The sequence below is a fragment of the Epinephelus fuscoguttatus genome, linkage group LG9, assembly GCF_011397635.1.
Source record: "Epinephelus fuscoguttatus linkage group LG9, E.fuscoguttatus.final_Chr_v1".
NCBI classification, from domain to species: domain Eukaryota; kingdom Metazoa; phylum Chordata; class Actinopteri; order Perciformes; family Serranidae; genus Epinephelus; species Epinephelus fuscoguttatus.
In genome coordinates this window covers 20,661,714-20,684,932 of record NC_064760.1, presented here as the reverse complement: position 1 = coordinate 20,684,932, position 23,219 = coordinate 20,661,714, and the positions used below count along the sequence as shown (strand labels likewise).

At 39.8% G+C, this 23,219-nt stretch overlaps 1 protein-coding gene across 5 annotated transcripts; it reads right to left on the bottom strand.

The window, feature by feature from the left end:
* Positions 1-973: 973 nt before the first annotated feature.
* LOC125894651 (zinc finger protein ubi-d4-like) lies at positions 974-12,740 on the bottom strand. 5 transcript variants are annotated; one of them, XM_049586205.1, is made up of 11 exons: positions 12,612-12,740; positions 10,635-10,795; positions 10,206-10,361; positions 9,823-10,019; positions 9,365-9,457; positions 9,189-9,273; positions 8,588-8,722; positions 7,817-7,948; positions 7,545-7,657; positions 4,351-4,432; positions 974-2,730 (listed from the first exon to the last, which is right to left on the bottom strand). In XM_049586205.1, the coding sequence occupies exons 1-11, from the start codon at positions 12,641-12,643 to the stop codon at positions 2,645-2,647; spliced, it is 1,272 nt and encodes a 423-aa protein (XP_049442162.1). In that variant the 5' UTR covers positions 12,644-12,740; the 3' UTR covers positions 974-2,644. The 5 variants fall into 5 exon arrangements, with proteins under 5 accessions (XP_049442162.1, XP_049442163.1, XP_049442164.1 ...); XM_049586206.1 differs by having other exon boundaries at positions 9,823-10,016; XM_049586207.1 differs by having other exon boundaries at positions 10,254-10,361.
* Positions 12,741-23,219: the final 10,479 nt, after the last annotated feature.

The window sequence follows — 23,219 nt, the reverse complement described above, 5'->3', positions numbered from 1 at the left end:
CATAGTATAGTATGTCATCCAAAACCATGAAAAAAGTCATAGTATAGTATGTCGTCCACAATCATGTAAAAAAGTCATAGTATAGTATGTCGTCAACAGTCATGTAAAAAAGTCATAGTATAGTATGTCGTCCAAAACCATGAAAAAAGTCATAGTAAAATTTGTCGTAAAAAAACCATGAAAAAAGTCATAGTATAGTATGTCGTCAAAAACTATGAAATAAAGTCATAGTATAGTATGTCGTCCAAAATCATGAAAAAAAGTCATAGTAAAATTTGTCGTAAAAAAAAAAAACATGAAAAAAAGTCATGAAAAAAATACTTGGACTTGTTTTTCATAGTTTTTTATGACATACTATACTACAACCTTTATTTTTACTTTTTATGTCATGCTATAATGTGAGTTTTTTTTTTTAGTCGTCATGACATACTACAGTATGACCTTTTTTATTTTTACTTACTTTACTTTTTATGACATACTATACGGTGACTTTTTTGTTATGACATGCTATACTATGACCATTTCTTTAATGTTTCATCACCCATGATTTTATGAACTTTTTTCTTTTTTACTTTATATGATATGCTGTACTATGGTTTTCTTTGCTTTTTAACTTGGAGTCACATAGAGCAGCACGTCAGCACCAGGGACAGCTCTACAGCCTTCAGCAGGCTGGGAGAGGAGCTGTTCAAGTGCTGAAGCTGGGACACATTAAGTCCACATCATAGATGATCCAGCTTGTTAACACATAATGGGGTGTCATTACACACTTCATATAGATTGTATACAGTATGTAATGTGATCTACTTGTCATAGTACACCACCCTACTCTTAGCCTAGAAAGAATGTGCTTACTTTGTTCCGTATGTACAGGAAATGGTACAATGTGTCAGTGTTAAACTTCACAGAGATGTCATTACGTTTTAGACTTGTGCATTCAGAAATGATACATTTAAAGAAATTGCAATGGATGCATAATTCAAAGTGATTTTTTATTTCAGTCAGGCTAAATCGGCTTTGATACCAAAGAAATGTAAAAATAAAAATAGTACAACAAAGTACATCATTTTACAAATACTCATAATGGAGGTCTGACATATAAGAATAATCAAATAAATTCAAACATGTCACAGTCATAACAAAAATAGAAAAAGTCAATACAGTACATTGAATGCATTAGGAGCTATATACTTGAAGTGTTTGCTATACCATAGACTTTACAAAACTCTACTAGAAAAAACTCCCAGTACCAATGGAATATCAGGTAATATAAAATGTAAAAAACAAAACAAAAAACAAACAAACAAAAAAAAACAACATTTGTGGTGTGAGTGTGTGTGCATTCATACAGGTGCAATCTGCATGCAAATCTGCCTTCGTGTGACAAATGATAAAAGCAGCTACAGTTTGTGAATGATCCTGTGTCACTGGTTTGACAGCGGCTGTTTAAAAGGGTGGTGTCACTGCCAAACTGTTTGTAAAAGGCCAGCACAAAACATCTTGGAGTGAAGGATGCACCTCTGTTACTAGTTTCATGTACTGGTCAGTTTCCTCCAATAAAAACAACATTATTGGACTTATAGTCAGATTTTTCAAAATAAGAGAATGTTTACAGTCTGATGGAATCATAATATTGAAGACTGGCGTCACACTAAATGTTTTTGTCTCTTGAGTCTGACTAACAGTAAATGCTCCGTTGTATAATGTTTTGTTAACTGATCAATCCAGTAACAGAATCAGAGGTGGAAAGTTGGTTTTGGTGCAATCCTAAAACAAGCCAAAGATTCTGTGCCAACTGCTTAACGAGTCAAAGCCAAAGTTTTTTGTTGACAAAAAATTAAGACTTTTTTTTTTTTTTTTAAACCATCTTTGTCCCACAGATATAAAATGAAACAAAGATGGCCAACATGATTATGATAAGCTCCATGGGTCACTGCTGTGTGTATGTCATATGATGGTGGACCTTGGCACTGACCGGCTCCCCTCGGGGAAACCTCTTTAAAAGATTAACGCTCCGATGGATCAGACAAAAGTACATAGACAAATGCCACTACAAAAGTCCACTAGTAACCAGAACAATAACAACAGTAATAATAATAATAATAATAATAATAATAATATTCCTCCACTGTGTATGTGGTGATTTTTTTTGTTCTCCCACACTCAGGGAGTAAAAATAGATTATTTGGCAGAAAAAAAAAAAACTGTGTTGTCTCGACAGTCCGCGCTGTCTTTGAGTGTGAAAGGGTGCAGATAATTAGCTGTAATGCTAATCCGTTTGCTCCTGGGAGCTCCCAAGGAGACAGCAGTTACTATGGTTACTGCATGCTCTCTGTCTCTGTATCTAGTGTGTGTAACAGTCCAGGAGAGAGTGTGTGTGTCGATACTGTTTATACGCACGATGTGTATGTGTTTGACGGCAAGCCTGTGGGGGCTTTGCAGGCAGGTTGGTAGTGATAGTTTGATCCCCGTGTTGACTGATCCCCCCACTGACGCTGTAGATATTAAGACTTCTAAAGCTGATCTGCGATCTGGCTCAGCTACATCTGGACAGAGCCTGGAGCTCCGGACTGAGAGGAGGTCTGACGTTTCCATTTGGGGGCGGGGTCCCTTTGCTGAGGGGGTGGGACTTGCTGCTATGATGTCACTCAGGGGCAGAGCTCTGGTTCTGCTGGTATATGGAGGCCTTATCCTTCAGCAGAGCCAGGCACAGGTGGCAGCTCCAGCTCCCTGTAAACACACAAAGGAATCCACCATCAGCTAGTCTGACATCACTGTGAGGAAACACTTGTTTATTTAAGACTCGTTTCCACCAAGCAGTGCGCTTCAGTCCAGGTTGGTACGCTTTTTTTCCCTTCCCATTGTGAAAAGTTGTGGGTGGTACCAATGGAACCGTTCTGTACCACTTACCCCTCTGTTGGGGTACCTAGCACACAGATCTAGTACTAAAAGGTGGGGCTGTGAACACTGCAGTCTGTTGATTGGTCAGTAGCAGGCAGTCACTCTGCTTTGAGGCTCATGTAACCACTGTTCACACCGTGGAGAGTTTTACTCATAGATTGTAAAATGAAAGGATGTTTTGCTGCCTCTCTCAGCAGCTGGAGTCTGAGGAAAAATTTACTTAATTCACTGGGCCGCCTGCTGGCAATTTTTAAGGTGGAACGTTTCCTTGTAATGTTACTCAATGCATGAGTTGATGACATGAATCCATCAGCACACCTTAAATTTCACTGTGACCATTACTGTAGTTTTTACATGTGACACTTTTAGTAATAAGCGGATCTACAAGCATTTATATAGATTAATTTCAACCTGGTTATGTGAACTGCATATATTCTAAACCTCACTCAGAGAAAAAAAAGAAGTGCCGTGGAGCGTCATTCCTGTGGACTCCACCAGCACTAAACCCCTGAGCTTGCCTGAGAAGGACTAAATGCACAAACACACTATTTTTAAATATCCCATGGAGAGAGACTCTCACTGCAGCCTGTTTTATTTTGTTCTGAAAATGTCGGCGTGCAGCCTCGTTCCGTGCACGATAAACAAGGTGCAGACTTCCATCTGCGTCACCGGTAATGAGGAAATATAGTGAGTGCTGGACGGAGCAGTGAGTGACAACAACCCCACCAACATTTAAGAGTACTGTTTGCAGTGGAAACACTACGGTCTAGGTACCATGTCTGAAGGGTTACTGCTGGTTCCAAAGGTACCATACTGTAAGTGTGTGGAGAAAACGGGGCTTTAGTCTCCATTTAGAGAAGAATATGGATTATTCTCTGTTGTCTGTACATCACAGCACAGGCTTATAGTATCTAATTCTGGAAAGACAACTGGACTGTGTAATCACTAAAAAGTTAGGGGTTAGGGGTCCTTATCCGCTGTGAGGGTCCAAAGGACAGAGGGATGTTGTATGCTGTAAAGCCCTGTGAGGCAAACTGTGATTTGTGATATTGGGCTTTATAAATAAAACTGACTTGAATTGAAAAATTTATGAATGGGTTGCCGGTTCCATGAAAGCAACCTTGGATATACTGAGTGTAGGGGAAGCACTCCTAATTTCTTTGTGGTTTTTGATAATACAATGACAATAAAAGGCATTCTGATTCTGATCATGGTATCAGCCTTAAACCCAGTACAAAGTGACGATATGATATCAGGAATGTGTAACAACATTCACTTCCCAAGGGTAAGAGAGCAGATGAGACCAGATGTGTTGCAGGTGCCATGAAAGTAACCTTGGATGTACTGGGTGAAGGGGTGCATCATGGCGATGATATCAAGGATGTGTAACAACAAGCACGTCCTTCCATTCTGTTAACTTCTGCAGCAAAGTGTTCAGTGTCAGCTTACCCTCTGGTGGTTCAGTCATGGGAGGACTTAGACAGTACATGTGATAGCCTCGGTCACAGTCATCACAAAACAGCAGCTGGTCCTACAAAAACAAAACATCATGGTCAGGCTACTGATTAGACAAGAGGACAAAAGAGTGACTGCTACATGTACATATCATTTACACTGGAAGCCATTTATTCAACTGAAGCATTACCACCAACTTGATTCAGTACATTTGAGGAGTGGGTTTAAAAATTGTGGGTGCTGTTATATACTAAGAGGAAACAGCAGTGAAGGGATCCAATTTGTCTGACACATGTTTAAGTGGTGGCAACTAACTTTTTACCATCTTGCTTCCACCTTTGCTTTACGTTTGGAGGTCACATTCTTGGGGGAATATTTTGGATGGATAATGGCAAACAAAAACACAGTAGGTGAAACCATTTCTCATTTGGTTTCATGAGCTGCTGTACAAACTAACTTGTGTTCAATAAGGATAGCTAGATATTTGGCTGGACATTTATCAAAGCTATATCTGCAACTGTCGACAACTAAATAGATAAACCAGGCAAGAGACTGATAACAAAAATGTTCACCCAATTTAGAACACGCACCTTTCTCTCTCTATTTCAGCCCTCTGTCCTCACTAAGGCTGCTTTAAAACACAGCACAGGTGATCACAGAGAGCAGACAGAGGACTGAACTGTGGTTAAATAATGTGTTTTCATCATGTAACCTGGGCTGAGGAGTATTTCTTTATCAGGCGTCCATCACTGACATAATTGGGGGAGGAAATAATGATATAAATATATAAATGCATCAATCTAGACCTTTTCAAACTTGACAACATAACCGTTCTCAATGGGTCCCTATGACTGCAACTTTAATCACATACTATGCACTACATACCCAATGTGTGTATGTTCAACATGAAACAACATGCACTGAGCTGTAATTACCACAGCACATCCTGAGAGCCTCCTTAACTGAGGGAGACATATAACCATGGTAACCTGTGGTGACCTCAGCTCTACAGCACCTGCAGGCCTGATTAACCTTTTGGATTTTTATCACGTCTGTAAGAGTAACTTTACTTCAGCTGTTAGAAAATGTAAACCACCAGCAAACAGGCTGTTTCACGTAATCTCACAGGTATGTTCGTCAATAGTTTTCCCTAAATTCTAGGGTTGGGTACCATTCATAATTGAACCGATATGGTACTGGTACCGGTATCTGGAATTCGGTACCGGTACCAAACGGTACCTTATTCCGGTACTTTTTAACCCTATATGGGCCCTAGGCTTTTTTGGGGTATTTTTACTGCCTTTACTTTTAAGCTCATATCACAGTCATTATAAAGGCTACATACACATGCTATATCTTGTTTTTTTTCAGGACAATCTGGGCTAACCAGATTTGCCATCATTCCATTTCCTTCTATGTGCCTGTATTTCATATTAATTTTTGTATCAATGAAAAAAACAAATCTGTGTTACTAAATTCTTACATTTTTGCATGTATCTCACCATAGCAAGTTGGAAAATGACATATTCTGCCGTATATGAAAAGGGGGAGACTCTCTGGAATCTGGCAATATAAGAACCATGATGGTGGGACATTCTTCACAGCTGTCCAAAACATGTGGTTTGTGCCAGGTGGACATAATTGCCAGTATTTTTTCATTATTGCAAGAAATTCCATTGACTCATTCACAAGTCAAAAATGTGTTTTATCTGAAAGAAACATGCAATATTTACATCTAAGATAATAGAAAATAGTCAACCAAGTGCAATGATGTCCTCCAAAATAATATTTGTTTTTCAGTTTCAGTTATATATTGGGGAGACATTTTGGGTATTGGTGGGGGGGCACGTGTCCCCCTCAATGTATATGGTGACTACGGCCCTGTCATGCATGCATAATTAGGCCTCAGTTGTCAGGGTGCGCAAAGGTGAAGTGGCTGGTCTTGTCATACAAAGTTTGATGGAGTGCCAACTGGACAATATGGAGATATTTGCATCTTGAAAGCCGGACTACAAATGTGGATAGACAGGGAGAAACACACGCAAGCCTAAGACATGGTAAGATACGATATTCCTCTCTATATGAAGTGACTGATAACAAGATCTGTATAATGGATTGTAAAGAAATTCATCAGGTTTTTATTTTGTGGACAACTGATCTGTATTTATAGCGTGATGGGATGACAGCACAATGATGTGTGTGGTCCTGCACTTTCATGAGATATGTGTGGCATTTCTGTGCGAGTGTGTATTCGCGAGTAATCCATCCAACAGTAATGTGTGTGCAAAGCTGTATGAAAGCTCTGTTATACATCATTTTATTTTAACTTTATCAATTTTTTTTCACTGTGAAAACACTGGATTACTGACAAGTGCTCGGCCTTGTCGGAAAGTTACAGTTCTGCCGTTTCACGTGATATGTGTGGCTTCTCGCTATGACGCACGGTCGTGGAGATAATCCACAGAGAAGAACGGGTGTGAATTTGGACGCACTACGTGTCGTTCGGGCCCATAGTCTAAACTTCTCAGTTTCAACATTTTATTGAGAACATTTAGGAACACTGCTGCACGTTAACTTTTGTCACCATTGTTGCTGAGTCTGAGGTGCGAGTCATGCGCTCTCGCTCCGCCTCCACCTCAGGTACCGAAATTTGGCACCAATACTCGGTAGTACCGACGTGAATCGGTATGAAGTACAAAAAGTATCGAGTTTTGGTACCCAACCCTACTAAATTCCACATCCAGCAGGCTACGTCCAAAGTCATTCACCTCTAAAGAGGTATTTATTACTTACTGACGTTACAGAAATGCCCCAGTAGCTGTCCATTGTTATAAGCATTATTGTCACTACCGCATTACAGTTTGGGATATTTATGCCAGCGTAGTGTCTAGTGGTTGCATATTGTAATGTTTCTCTGGAAATAGCATGCAATTCACGTTCTAATGGTTTTTAGACTACGGTTTTGGATATACTAAAATACATCACCTGCTGTTTCAACCTACTTAACAGCATGTTAGTATGTAAGTTCAGACGCAGCTTTTATATTTCCTGTGGTAATGTTTCTTTATGCAGTGGCTGACAGGAAGTAAACAGGAACCAAAGCTGTTGCTCTAGCAACAGAATAGTAATGAAAAAGTCTATAAGGTATATTCAACATATACAGTGACATTATATCAAAAAGGGCTCACGTCATTCTCTGAGGTGCCACAAACATTGCAGCACTTGCACTCAATGCACTGCCAGCGGTATGTCTTCACTGCAGCCATCATCACTGGTGTAAACTGCAAGCATGTTGGGTGGCCTGCAGGAGGGAGACGACACAGGAGAGATGTTGTCAAGTGGGATAAAAATAACCATGAAAACTGCACTCTGTGCCATGCGAGAACAGAAAGCTCAACAGGCATAGCAACAGTAACTAAGGGGGGGGGGAGAGTCAATTAGTGATATGACAAGGACATACCTGAGCGTCCACAATCTGAGCAGGACACCAGCTCTTCTGACTGGCCAGTCTTCTGGTTTAAAGTGGAGTCTCCCAGACAGAAGTCACAGTAATCATTGGGCATTGCCAGCCCATTGGGACCCTTCTTAGTTGCTGAGCAGGTGAATGAGTGAAGAAATAGTTCAGTACACATAAAAAATGTCACTTAAAAGGAGTTATAAAGGAGGATGAGTTAAATACATCTATTATCATCCACATGTTATTTGTCTAAGTGCATTAAAATACAGTTCATGACTCAAATATTTTAAACTCTGAAGCAGTTTTACACCCCTGTTCATGGCGCATCAGCCAACACCACCTTTTTTTTTATCTCAATACTTGGCTGATGATGTAATTTACTGATGATCCAAACTAATGAATGAGTGACAACTGACAAAACGCACTTGTTGAATGGATTTTCTAACACGGTGTCGCGTGCACCGAAGAAAACAACAGCAATGCAATGAATGTGTTGGGGGGGAAGAAAAAAAAGATGGATGATATGCTTAAAAAAAATGGCAGGGATCCCAACTGTGCAAGCATGTTTCAGTCAGGAACATTGAGTCTGATCCCAAACATGGGATTCAAAATTATGAAAATCAAAAAATGAAAAGAGCAAAATGAAAAAAAAAAAAAAAAAAAAGAATGACAGAGAGACTTCCCTTGTACAAACACACACATGCTACATGGCATGCAACCAAACCTCCCTCCCCTCTCTCTCTGTCTCTCTCTCAGCACTAGAGAGTGACTCACTCTTCTGCTCCTCAGGCTGGCGAGGAGTGGGTGGTGCCTCGATCTCCTCGCGGTCCTCGCCCTCCTCCTCGGCCAGGTGAGAGTGTGTATAGTGGTAGCTCAGGCCAGGACGGTTCTTGTAGCGCTTCCCACAGACTGACACACACACACACGGTCATACAAAAGTGTTATAGTGATGGCGGCTACTTCTACCATCAAAAAAGGCCCAAGGTGGAACCACAAAACTTCGCTGTTCATCAATCCACAACCGGCTTCACTTTTTTAGTATTTAACTTATTTTCACATGGTTAATATTTGGCTGACACGGTAGCAGCAATCTCATACAGCGGAGGTGAGCATTTGCAGAGTGAGCTTTGGCCAGCAGGAAGTTACAGAGCACACGGAGCGGCATCAAGAAAAAAAAAAAAAAAAAATAGAAAACGCATTTGAATGGGCAACTTTTCAAATTTCTAAGCTAACAAACTTAAGTTCCAGATGGGGTCTTTCAGATCACACCATGCATGGCAGAAGGCTTGTTTTTGTCTGTCAGGGGAAAAAGCAAAAGCCTCTCTTGCTGACATGCATGACACACACAGCCGTTGCAAAGCAAACTCCTACTCACTGTCGCAGGCGTAAGGTTTGTCCCTCTCCTCCAGCGCTGCAGCTGCAGCCTCCTGCTTTTTCTTGCCGTTCTTGTCACTGCGGCCCTAAGGAACCCATTGAACAGTTGACACATTGTACACCACTGAAACATCAAATACACAAGGAACTGACTGCACAAAATTATGCGGCACTCACCTTGGACTTGCTCTTGCCCCGTCTCTTGGGGGTCTCGTCCTCAAAGTCCTCATCATCCAGATCGTCCAAGTAGTCATCATGGTCCAGGACTCTCTGTCGTGAGAGGGTGTGGATTAAGTCCCACTGACTTAACTTTCCTTAAATTTCCTTAAAATTAAAATTTCCTTAAAATTTACACTGCTTGGGAGGAACTCCAAGTTGTTTAATCCCTCCAGGATTTCACAGGTTGTCCATCTAACACAAGACAGTTGTATTACAACCTAAATCCATTGTTTGTCCTCTGCCCTTAAATGAAATCCTTTTAGACCAACTGTAAGTTTTTTTTTTTACCCGTCGACACCAATTGTTAGGTGGTATTTGCTTTTTAAAATTTTTCACGTCATTAGTGGTACTTTGAAGCTCTAAACATCAGTTGCATTGACAGAAAACAAGAATATTCAGCCAGCTTTGAGCCATACCTTGCGAACACGCCCAGAAGACGTGTGAGTGGTTGTCGAGGTAGCAGGTGGCTCCACGGTTGCTGAGTCATCCTCAGGGCCACGGATGTCAGAAACTCCACTCCTCCTGTCGAGGGGCTCCCCCTTCAGCAGAGCCTCCAGACTGCTGCCGTCCACCGCCCCCAGCGCATCGCGCTTCAGACTCATCTCCAAATCTGCTACACATACCAATTAAAAATGTAATGCATGCATGACATGACATGATCATAGAAACAGACACACAAACAAACCCAAATTAATTAACAGGAAAGGGCGTCCCACATCCAACCGTTAAATATGAACAGATAGTAAATATATTCGTAACATTTTACTGGAAAGGTAATAGCAGGATGAATGAACCCAACTTGACTGGTTATGTGATGGGAGACAGGTTGTTCCATCAGAGGCGATACCTGCTTTAAGAGGGGGGAAAGCCAAGCGGGGGTCCTCAGGAGGGTGAGAACGGCGTTTCTTCCTCCAGCGACGGGCTGGGTAGGTGTACAGCTGCCCCGGAGCAACACCTGATGAGACACAGAACATGTAGAGGAACCAGCAGGTGAAGTAAGTTTTGGTGTAATGTCAACTACTACAACTATTAAATAGTTGGATCTTCTTGTGTCTTGTGATTTTTGTGTAGATGTCATGCTTCAAAGTACAGTACAAACATGGAGTATTATAGCATATAGTAGTATCTGCAACATGATGACATGACTTTGATTGAATCATCTTTATATCACTGACTTGAAAGTCAATTAATGACAATGCTGAATTATCATTCTGCACTAGTTATATACCTGCACTCCGGTGTCTCTTCTCCATCCAAATGTAACAGTTGGACTGGGCTACACCAGTCTGAGAGTCCAGGAAAGGCATGAGGATGCTACGCTCAGCGCACAAACGAGCGTTGTAACTATGACACTGCTCCATTGCATCTCTGTAATACTGCTCTCCCAGCCTGAAATGTGAAAGTTGGAAACAGACAAGTTAAATTACAAAGCTCAGGGTAGACTAATAATAATCAGTGATGAATAAATATTGCAAATTAAGCTTTAAAATAATAAAAAAGTGTGTGCCACAAACACTACTAAGCGATTACTTTAATGTATCCAAGTAGTATCTGTAAAATATATGCATTATGTATTCCACTCCCTATTGCCATACTTTTTGCTCTTTTAATGGCGAGTTGCACTGAACTTGTTGGCAACATTTATCTCTGCAACCTCTGACACAGATTTCATTGTATTGTTTTTTTTTAACATAAGCACATTTCATATACAAACAAAGTTCTTGACCTTGAGAATAGTAGCTGAGAAATTCCTGCCTCTTTCTGTCTTTTGTTCATAAAGAACGCCATCATTTTTCTAAGAAATTGTGACCAAGGCAAGATATTTACTTTGTGAGATATTTTGAAGTTAAAAAAATAACTTTTAAGAGCCCTCTGGGCAAATAACTATGTAACAGCAAGCACTTTTTTTTTTTTTTAACCTCAGAATGTTTTTACATAAAATATCTTTATTATCTGTTTATTCCAAACTAAAGTCTTGATACTGATCTATCCTCATAGGGGCTCATATCAGCCATCAGATATCAGTTTGGCCAATTTATCAGATCTTGTAACTGTAAACATAGCAGAGTTAGGAGCAAAGGAAAAAAAATCTCATTCAACACATTTTCTTGAATGGTTATATGTTGCAGTAATCTAAACTTTGATTATGTGATAACTAACCACACAAATTGGCGTCTAATGATCCTCACTTCACTTACCACTTGATACACTGTTACAACTGGTTACACCATTGTGCGTACACATACTTGCCATGTTTTACTTTTTTACTTTTTCTTGCTTTTACTTATCGTCTTTTTTAAATACAGCTTTAGTCAGCATTGTTGGAGGGAGCCTAAAACTTAAGATTTTTATTGCCAAAACTTGCTTCTCTGTAACTGCTGTGCATATGATAGACAAAGAACCTGACCTACAATAGGAGCAGTGGAATTACTGTAAATGCTTTTAATGGACAACCTACTGCTAAATTACTTACATACTGCACCGTAATTCATAATTCTCACTCCCCCTCTGACATTTTTAAATATTATCATAATTATGTGGCGGTGTAACCAAATGAATGAATGAATGAATGAATAATCGCTATGCTACAGGAGTAAGTGCCCTTCCTCACCAACACAGTATTCATTAATTCTCGGCTTCTCCTGAAACCAATTTGTCGCATTGCTTTCTCAGAGTGCTCACACACTGTTGCTCTGACTGTACTATCCCTGCTTTTATTACCAGCACACACATAGCCGAGCCTGACTTCATTACAATGCCTAACACCGACAGTAACGATGGAGGGATGTCAGAACAAAAGGTTGATTGTTAGCAAGCCTATCGTCACAACAAAGCACCCGCCAAGCTGACAGGTTACTACTAAATTAACTACCTTCTTCACCTACAGGCAGCTGGCTAGTAACAGCGTGAATATAATGTGTGTAACACCATCTTAAACATACCCTGAGTGGTTAAGTTAGGGATAAGTTGTGGCTGAAATACAGCTCCATAATGGGCTCGCCTCATTTAGATTTGCCCAAAGCTAACAAGCTAGCATTAGCTCAGTGGATAACGTTATTCTCTTGGGACAAATATTGTGCTGAATATTGAGGATGCGCTCTTCACAGTTTTCAGTACTCTGCACTAACATGATGTTTAACCAATCATACATTCACCTCTCTATGAAAGCTCGTTTTACTCTTACAATAAATAAAGGTAAACTTACACTTTCACAACACTGTCGACGGCCGCCGCCATGTTTGCTTATTGCGGTTGTGTGAAGTGCCACTGCGCCTGCGCAGAGGCGTTAGTGACCGTTACTGCCTCCCAGGGTGAAAAACATGAAGTACAGTTTTAACAGCTGCTACATGCAATGCTGCATGTAGTGAGGCACTTCTACAGGCAATTAGATTATTATTTAGATGAGTCAAACTATATTTAACATTCTTAACTTTTCCTTAATTATCTCCTTGTTTTCACTAAAATCCCTCAATTCCTTTCCACAGTCATACTCAGTCAGTGTCCACAGCCCAACTGTTTCCTGACCACTCTGTTGTCTCATTTAGCTACTTGTTAGCAACTGACCATTTTAAGACACATAAAAGTGTCAAAATAAGAAGTGGATTATTTACTGACATAGTTGTAGCACAAGATGTGACACTCTGTTAAGCCTGTGTTAACCCCTGACCTTATTTCAAGCAAGAACCAAGAACTTGTTGACCTCTAGACGAGGTGACCAGCAAAACATGGTAACTCCTTTCCAGGTTTTAGGACTCAGTCCTGCACCATTCTATAACCATGACATAACATAGCAATAACAATCATTTACATCCCCTATTATATGGTAGTTGATCTCGTCCTCTGCTTGGAGGGAAGTCCCAGACCTCATTGTTTTCCCAGTGTGCCAACAAATAGTTCTTCTTCAAGTCAAGTCTATTCAGCTTGTGTTAACCACAGACCCTATTTCAGGCATCTGACCAAAAACCAATTCAAAAAGACACAGTGACTTTAAGGCAAAGGAACCAGGAGTGAATTTGCGAATTTTAGGATAGCAAAGAAATGGCTCGCCTTACTCTGCCTCAGCTTGGCTTACCCTGACACTGTAACCCTAACCCTAACCACTATCACTCCTCTTGCCTTAACCTAACCAATCCGATCAACAAAGACAATGAGTACTAGCCAGTCATGAAGGGAGTAGGGCAGGTCATTACCGCATTTTAGGACTTATTCCTGGGACACTCTGTTTTCACGTAGGAGAGGGCAGTGAGTCATTATGTTAGGGTGACAGCATCATAGGCTGCTTCTGAATACATTGTCATTACTACTCAGTGATTTGTCAGAGTCAGTTCTATTGTACTGAAGTTACTGAACCTATTATAACGAACACTGAAGCTACTAGTAGCTTCAGTAATTAGTGGTAATAGTGCTGGGGCACAGGTGGCTTAGTGGTAGAGCAGGCACCCCATGTACAAGGCTGTTGCCGCAGTGGCCTGGGTTCGACCCGGGCCACTCCCCTACTAGTGCTACTAGTAGTTAGAGAAGCTTCTTAGTACTAGCTAGTATTGAAAATTTTAGGGATCAATCAGCCCACCGATAGTCCGATAAAACCTTTATTATTTGAGTTTATATTGGACTCAAAATGAAGATCAAAATCAAGATCTACTGTGTTTGTCCTCTTTGGGAGTTTCGTTTTGAACTCAGAGCTGCAGTTCCGCAATTAATTACCAATACAGCACAGAGCAGGACCCAAAGCAACAAGAACGCAGCAGGAATATGTAACCAGCAACACACATCAATAAAAAAACAATCACAAAAAACATTAGAAGATTTCTTTGCCCCAGGGACCCCAAACAACTGTATGCGACCAAACCTATTGTAACTATTACACCCTGACCCTGTTAAGAGGCAAGTTTCAGGTGCAGTGTTCATCACCAGCCCAAAAATCTATCAGACATTTACTTTGTCCTTATTTTCATGTGTTCCCCCCACCACCTCCATTATTTAAAAATAGCAAACCAAATCCTCCAGCCACAGATAAACTATCTGGACACAGATGCCATTTCAAGTAGGCTGGACAATAGAGTTTCTGTACAGTTCTGTCTCTCACCCAGACATAATCATGGGCCTCTGCTGACTGGACAAACACACCACTGTTGACTTGGGCCGTCAACTTTGCTTCCAGTTTCCACGACTGGAAAAATATGGCAGCTGTCAAAAGTATCCTCAGAAAACCTGCAGTTGTATGACTGTGTTTCGTTTAAAATCAACATTGCCTAATCTGGCTTTGGAGAGGGAAATATGATTACTGATTGGTCCGGTGTGTATCTGACAAGGCTGAATTGACTCTCAAGTGGATGTCTTTCCAGACTTGAATCTTGTGGCAAAAATTGAGCTTGTGAGATGTAACCTGGCAGCATGAGGTAGTGAAGTGAAGTCCAGATTTTCTATTACCTTACTCTTCATTTAATCGGCCAACATACACAGAATGCAATGGTCAAAATACATACCTGAGCTATTTAAAATGAATGTCTGGACATTCTGAGCTCACCTTAAAACACTGAGGCAGACTGTGATGTGTTGAAAATGATCAAGATGTCTGCAGGTCCTTAAAAACCTCTGAATGTCCCAAGTCCAAATTAAATCTTGAGTTATTCATTTATTTTAGCTTTTTCCATGATGTTTAGATTTTAATTTAAGCCACTGCATAATCGATTAATTAATCTTTAAACACTGGTGTGTCTGACCTTCCTGCACAGATTTTGAAAGATAAGTGCCACAAAAACTTTCCAAGAGGTGTCACTGTCTGTTATAAGTTGATAATGTTTAGCTGACCGACCGTCCATAAACGGTGTTTAGATTTATAGATTATAAATAAGCTTTCTTCTATTGAAGTGTTCTCAGTTGTGAAACAGAAAATGTGCCCATATACTCAGAACAATTTCCTGGGTGCTCTAATGTATTGTCTGTGAAGCAGCTCCAGACTTTATACCTGATGACATCACAAAGTTGAGTTTTGAGTAATCTAGTTTTTGGATTTAGGTGAGCATTGAAAATTATCTTTTGTTTGAGACCATGTTATAATCAGATTTGAAAAAAACATCTGATTTGAAGCATTCTGAAGCACCTGGTTTGTTTTTAAAATGCATCTCCACAGTTGGATTTACAATTGACAAAATGTCTTTGACATTGTTATTTTAATCATTATAGGTGTAAAAAAGTCAAGTAACTCGGGCACTTTCTATAAAGAAAATATGCTGTCAAGTACAACACTTTAAAAACTTTGAACACTGAAACACGTCAAGAACTCCTTCTTAGGGGATGAACCCTCCCAAGATGCACCCAGAGCGCCACAGGAAGTCATTCCTACCGGTTGCCATCAACATGTACAACTCCTCCCTCAGAGTGTCAGCCTCTCTGAGTCAGTGGACTGGCATTTGGACTTTTTTAAACCTACTGCATTTATAATTCATAATTATCTGTTGAGTGCAATTATTCAAGTTTGCAACTTGCAATATTTTTCACTTCTTGAATGTACATATTATGTCAACGAACAATGCACATGACTGCACATATTCTTATGTTTACTCTAATTATATTGTTGTTTAATTCTACTAATGCATATATTGTAGTTTCACAATTACAGCCTCATTTCAAGGTGTTGATTTTTATATCTTAAGTTGTAGTGTAAGGAGTAGCATAATGCACATTTCATTTCTATTTCATTTTATTTATTGCTTTATATTTATACACTTTTATTTCATACTCCTATTCTTACTTCTTATAATTCTCTATTCTTTACATCGGAGCGACTGTAATGAATCATAATTTCCTCTCAGGGATCAATAAAGTATTTCTAATTCTGATTCTACCTCACTCTAATGACATGTTCAGGTAAAATGGGACAGTCCTGTTTGTTTTTTAAATTATTAAATCCATTTATCAGTTTAGTCATTAGTTATTCAGTCATTAATCTAACCTAACCATTTATTGAAAAAGATTGTCTCAGCTTTTTTTCATGCTTTCCTTGTTCTCTTGCTGCCTGTTTCCTTGGTGACATATTGTCTACGCTTGCATGTGTGTGCCTGCTTGCATGTTGTCTGACCAGGTGTAGACTGTGGCTATAAGCCTGTCACTGGGCCATTGTTTTCAGCCAGCATTCTCCCTTCCTTCTGCTATCTGCGTGTTACCATTTCCAAATCCCCTTTGTTCCGGGGAACAACAACAACAACCTCCCAGCTATCAAGTTACACGCTGGCAGTGGCAACTTCTGTCGTAGATTTGGATGTTGCAATGATGCATGTCTGCTTTGTTCTTTCAGTGAATTGTTGTAAAGATCTACTTCAAATAAAACAACTTGTGAATGCACCTCCGATAAGTCCAGACTCTATCTCGCAGGACTCTCATGCCCAACGTTCTGACACAGCCAATCTGAGTCGATTTGCCACATCCTTAAACTCTGGCAGCATCTTGAGCCAGTGACAGTGACTTCACAAATGTGCCGATTCATTCCACTTCACATGAGCTTCTGTGATATGGTCTTAATAATTTTCTACAAGAGTCACACACTGCTAGCATATTGTCTGGGGCTTTAATGGGTCCAGTGAACTCAGTCATGTTCACTTCTAGGGCACTGACTATCAAATAATCTTTGTCTTTTTTATCACTGAAAGTTGAAGCACAGAGTGACATTGCTCACCTACCCAGGTGCAAATGTTCCCCCTAAACAAGTTCACCCCTGACACTGTTTCACAAGGGCAGCATGGCAGCATCCTGGGCTTAGCTTCGTCCAAGACAATTGTGAGCATGTTTTCCCCCATATAATAAGAGCTTTCTTTAGTGCTGACCAAGCAGCAAAAACTGTAGAAACTGTAGTTTCTTGAATGGCCACTTGAGGCTGGCTTCAGAAGCCAGTCAATCCCCACAGACCCCCATGTTATAATGCCCAACTTTACAGTAGAAATAAACATGTTTACAGCCTGATAGAAAAGACGGTTTTGGTCTCTATAGCTTTATTTATTCTCAATATCGCCTAGGGCAGCCAATGGGCTAGAGCCGGCCCTGCAGACATGGACTCACCGCATCATCTTTAATATCTTTTACATAAGAAAAATATGAAACATATCTTTTTATATATATATATATTACAGAGTGACACACAAAAGCACAGCTCATGATTTTGGGGCGCCTGGAAGCCCAAACACATGCTAGTTTCACTTAAGTACTCACTCAAAACCCTTCCCCATGAGAAGTAGTGTTTTGTGTGATATTTTGATTATAAGTCAGACAGTTAATAAAATGCAACATCCTACAACTAGCATTTTGTTATACTATTATTGTTTTAGCTGCTGTATCTTTATTATGAGAAGGAGAAAACCAACATGTTACCTGGCTTACCTTGCAACTTCTGGAACCAGTGAATTTTTTAACCCTTGCCCATACTAGTCATCACGGACCAATCAAAATGATTGTTTTTTAATGTAAAGCACATTTGAAGTAACAATACAACAACATGTTTTGTTACTGGCTGCTTATAGAGCCAAGATGCTAAACCTAATTTGTCCCATTTTACCTGATATCCCACATTAAATAACTTCGGTAGAGTCACCTATCAGAATATTACTTGAGAAAAAGTCAAGGTATCTGATATTTGCTGTACTTATGTATCAAAAGTAATTTCATGATCTTAAACGTACTCAGGTATTGAAAGTAAAAGTTCAAGTAAGTTCTGGTAGCCTACTGAAAATGCTAGCCGTCGGAATTCTGAGGATTATGAAGTTTATTTCTTCTTAACACGTAGGCCTACATGACATTAGAAATGGAGTTTACATTACAGTTGAAGAAAAATTAGGTCTGCTCCATTGGTCCCTCCTTCCTTCCTCCTTTCCCTCCCTATCTCGTCGTAAGTTACAAAGATGCTTATGGGGAATGTATCTGAGTAAAGGCAGGCCTTTTCCAACATTTTATGCAAGAAAATGAAGATGAGTAAAAATGAAAGTTGAAATATTAAAACTTAAGTAAAGAGCAAATACTCCAAAAAAACCAACAACACCTAAGTACTATTACTTCATTACATTGCACATCTGCAAATGTGGATCAGTTTTCTATGACAGTAAACAGCAGTACTATGAAACAGACAGTTATTTTCTCTCAAGGAAAATAACTGTCTGTTTCATAGACAGTTATTTTCTCTCAAGGAAATAACCAAACAGGAGATTGGTCACAGATAAGGAGATGAGCTGAATCAAAATACCTGAACTGTGGTGTTTTTGTTTTTTCTTTACGTCCTGAACCAAGGCATGAGTTTATGAATAAGCAGCGACATAAAAATATGTCATCCCCCCCAGTTAACTTTTATCAAGTAAACAGGCTGCCTGTCTGTTTATGGGGTTATAGTGACAGACAGACAGATTGACAAACATCAGACAGACAGACAGACAGACAAACATTCAGATAAACATCACTGGATGATTCACTGTTCATTCCCACAGACAGCCGACCAGACGCTCAGCAGACTGGTGAGTTAAACAGAGAGCGACATTCATTCAGTTGTCTCATTTGTTGAAACCTCTCTCAGTGAACAGCCAGCTTCATTCTACTTTTATATACTTACAGCTAAAGTTGTAGCCGTTGACCGTGAATTGAACTTGCCAGCTTGTGTTTGCCAACATTATCTGGCTGTCATACAGCAAACACTGAGTTCAGTTCAGTACAACTTCAGGGGGATGACCCAGTCAGCAGTAGTGGAATGACAGCTCACCTATATAGTCCTAATAATTCTGAAGCAATTTTACTGCAAAGTTTATTACTTGGATCCATTTTGTGTTACTTTATACTGAAACTACTTTTCAGGTGGCGTTACTTTTTCCTCATAGTGTATTTTATTAGACAGTTACAGTTAGGCTTTAACTTGGTTACTAATTTGCAAAATTTTAAAACTTCATAGTGAGATAATAAAATACAGTGACTTGTTTTTTCATTAAATTACCCAACACTAGCCTGTAAGGGCAGGGGGTGCCACCTTGACCCACATTTTAGGGACTGTTTATACTTGTGAGAGGGGAGAGGGTGGTGCAAAAAAGTGCTTTTATTTTGAAAGAAACTATATGTAAACGTTAAATTTCCTTTGAAAACAGAATTGTATTTTGAAAGAAGACATCAGCCCCTTTTCCACCGCATGAGCGTTTATCATTTCTGTGTGTTTCCACCGAAATTACCCAGATAAAAAACATTCCCTCAACCCCAGACATTCCTTGAAAAAGTTCCTTGGAGGGAAGGGGGGGGGGGGGGGGGGGGGTTGGGGATGTGGAAGGTCCATGACCAAACGTTGATATGTCACGAGGTCGAAGTGAGAATGTGTTGGTTTGGGAGGTATGTTTTCTTAAGGAGGATGAGGATCATTTAAAAAAAAGGGTATTTCAGACAGAGGTGCCGCAAAAATAAAGTGTTTTTTGAACATTAAAGCACCTAAATCTTTTCCAGTAGACCCCAATTTTACAAATATGACCCCAAAAAGAAGTGTATTAGGACTCCTTTTAAAAATTCTCCAAAATTACACCATTTCTCATAGTCAGAAACTCCAAGAACAGAAATCAGGGTTGGATTTCTTTGGACACATCATGTGCAACAAACGCTTCTGTCAGAAAAAGAACATAACCCAATCTGAACTTAAAATAGTAATGTTTAATCAAAATAACTTTATTCTACGTGTCATTTAAAATGTGTCCAATAATAAACCGCTTTATAAACTCCAACAATTAGCAACAATTAAAAACAAAAAATGTACTATTTGCCGCTCTCCCTAATGTGACCTCACATCCAGTTTGTCTTTATTTAATATAGGCATATAACCAAAATGGCTGGAGATGTAACTGTACTTTATAGAGAGGTTTTTATCCTACATCATTGTGGTACACATTGAGGGGCCACCAACCTGCAAGTTTCCTGTCAAGACATAAGATTTTTAGTGGTTTGATCAGGTCCTAAATGTCTTCCCCGAAGTTAAAATGCAACTTTTTTTCTGGAACAGCTAAAGTCTTACACGGGGATGTGTCAGATTATGTTGTCTGTACATCAGCACCTGAAATATGGATCGAGGTGTTAGTGGCGCCACATTCAGTTTGTCATAGAGGAACGTACAAGTAAAGTACACACTGTGACATAAAAAAGGCTGAATGTATGACTTCACTGTCTGTATCTCCTATGGGACCAACATGGGTGCATATAGAAGCAAGTCAGATAGCTGGCTCACCACTTCAAACCAAAGAGCTGCGGCGATTCATCGATTAATCGATCAGTTATACTATAATATATCATTAATTATGTGAGTTCCAGCTTGAGTTATTTGATAGTAACTTCAATATCTTTTCATTTTAGAATGTTTGAGCAAATGATTACATCAGGTTGGGCTTTAAAAAAATGTGGCGGCCATTTTTAACAATTTTCTAGCATTTTACAGACCAAATTATTAATTGATTGAGAAAATAATCAGCAGAGTGAACGATAATAAAGTAAATGTTAGTTAGCCCTATGGGCCCGAACGACGCATAGTGCGTCCAAATTCACACCCGTTCTTCTCTGTGGATTTTCTCCGCAACCGTTCGTCATAGCGAGAAGCCATTCATATCACGTGAAACAGCGGAATCGTAGCTTCCCGAGAAGACCAAGCACATGTCAGTAGTAAAGTTACACACATTACTCTTGGATGGATTACTCGCGAATGCAGGGTTGCACAGAAATGCCACACATATCTCATGAAAGTGCAGGAGCAGAGCTTTCCAGTGATACCACACACATCATTGTGCTGTCATCCCATCACGCTATAAATCCAGATTAATTGTCTACAAAATAAAAACCTGAGGAATTTCTTTACAATCCATTATACAGATCTTGTTATCAGTCACTTCATATAGTGAGGAATATTGTATCTTACCACATCTTAGGCTTGTGTGTGTTTCTCCCTGTCTATCCACATTTGTAGTCCGGCTTTCAAGATGCAAATATCTCATCTCCATATTGTCCAGTTGGCACTCCACCTCAATCACCAAAATCAGCCACTTCACCTTTGCGCACCCAGACAACTGAGGCCTAATTATGCATGCTGACAGGGCCGTAGTCACCATATACATTGCGGGGGACATGCCCCCCCCATGCCCAAAATGTCCCCCCAGTATATAACCTTTCTTGGAGGACATCATTGCACTTGGTTGACTATTTTTCTATTATCTTAGATGTAAATATTGCATGTTTCTTTCAGATAAAACACATTTTTGACTTGTGAATGAGTCAATGGAATTTCTTGCAATAATGAAAAAATACTGGCAATTATGTCCGCCTGGCACAAACCACATGTTTTGGACAGCTGGGAAGTGACAGAATGTCCCACCATCATGGTTCTTATATTGCCAGATTCCAGAGAGTCTCCCCCTTTTCATATATGGCAGAATATGTCTTCTTCCAACTTGCTATGGTGAGATACATGTAATGTAAATGTAAGAATTTAGTCATACGGATTTGTTTTTTTCATTGATATAAAAATTAATATAAAATACAGGCACATAGGAGGACATGGAATGATGGTAAATCTGGTTAGCCCAGATTGTCCTGAAAAAAACAAGATATAGCATGTGTATGTAGCCTTTATAATGACTGTGATATGAGCTTAAAAGTAAAGGCAGTAAAAATACCCCAAAAAGGCCTAGGGCCCATATAGGGTTATACTGTTATAGGTGGAAAACCCTTGTTCTCTGTGCGTTGCCTCGATGCAAAAGGCGTATTACAAGAAAGATTGATAACAAAGGTATGGTAATGATCTGCAGAGAGGCTCTGGAGAGGAAGGAAGATATTTTGTTTTGAGTTCTTAAGAAGAACTCACCTGTTGGATGACTCACTGGACTCACTGGAAATGAAAAATGTGGAAATGTCTGACAACCAACAACTACCGGTTATTCGGGTATTCAAATGATTAGTCATTTGAGTATCTGTGAAGGTCTGTATGAATGGCCCCGTTGGAAACATGTAGCTGTTTTACATAATCCTTGACTCATGTGGAATGTGATATGAATGTTGCTGGCCTGTATGCCTCTTGTCTTCTTCTGCTATTTTGCTCATGTTGCTTTCATGTACTGTATGTGTTCTACAGAACTCCTTGATGACAGTCAGCTCATATACTACATCACTGTAGAGATGTGGATATGATACATATGTGGAGACCAAATCCAAGAAAAGGATAAGTCATGAGGAGGCAACTAGGAAAGAGTAAGAGAGAACAAATCAGGTAGAAAACATGATGAAAACTGTTTGTGTAAAGACAGATGAGTTCTTAGCATTTCTGGTCATGGTGAGTAACTGTGCTGCTGAGGCAAAAAGAAAATCTGAGAGAGTAGAAATGATGCTACAAGAAGGTTTTTGGATATCATGGGAAAAGGAGAGGAAGTGCAGGGGCTGTTGAGGGAGGCTTTCAGGATTGACAAGGCTAGTTTTATTAGAGGATGAGGGGACAGGAGAATTGAGTCATAAGTCCCGTTTACACTGCCTGTTTAAGGCAGGAATTTCACAGTGTTATTTCGCTTCACCATTTTATATTGAAGGTAATCACAGAAGGTGGGGACAGAGTTGTCTCGTCTAGTAACAGCACTGAATCAAAGTATGTGTTAAAGGGACAGCTGGTAGGACAGGATCATGGACGGGATAAGTGACATGTGTTTTATGTGTGATTAACTGCTGGGAGACTTAAAAGAGCAGCTAGCAGTTAGCAGCTAATTCAGTGAAGAAGAACAGTGGCCGAAATTGACCGTTCGCTAAGTCCCGCCCCCAGACACAGACTGGCCAATCATAA

What these genes read in the sequence shown, in the direction of transcription:
- LOC125894651 (XM_049586205.1), bottom strand. Translation starts at nt 12,643, where the DNA reads ATGGCGGCGGCCGTCGACAGTGTTGTGAAAGT. An exon ending in CTTCTGGGCGTGTTCGCAAG is followed by an intron (nt 9,458 to 9,822) that starts GTATGGCTCAAA and finishes CTCTCACGACAG; the next exon opens with AGAGTCCTGGACCATGATGA. An exon ending in CATGACTGAACCACCAGAGG is followed by an intron (nt 2,731 to 4,350) that starts GTAAGCTGACAC and finishes GTGTGTTTACAG; the next exon opens with GGAGCTGGAGCTGCCACCTG.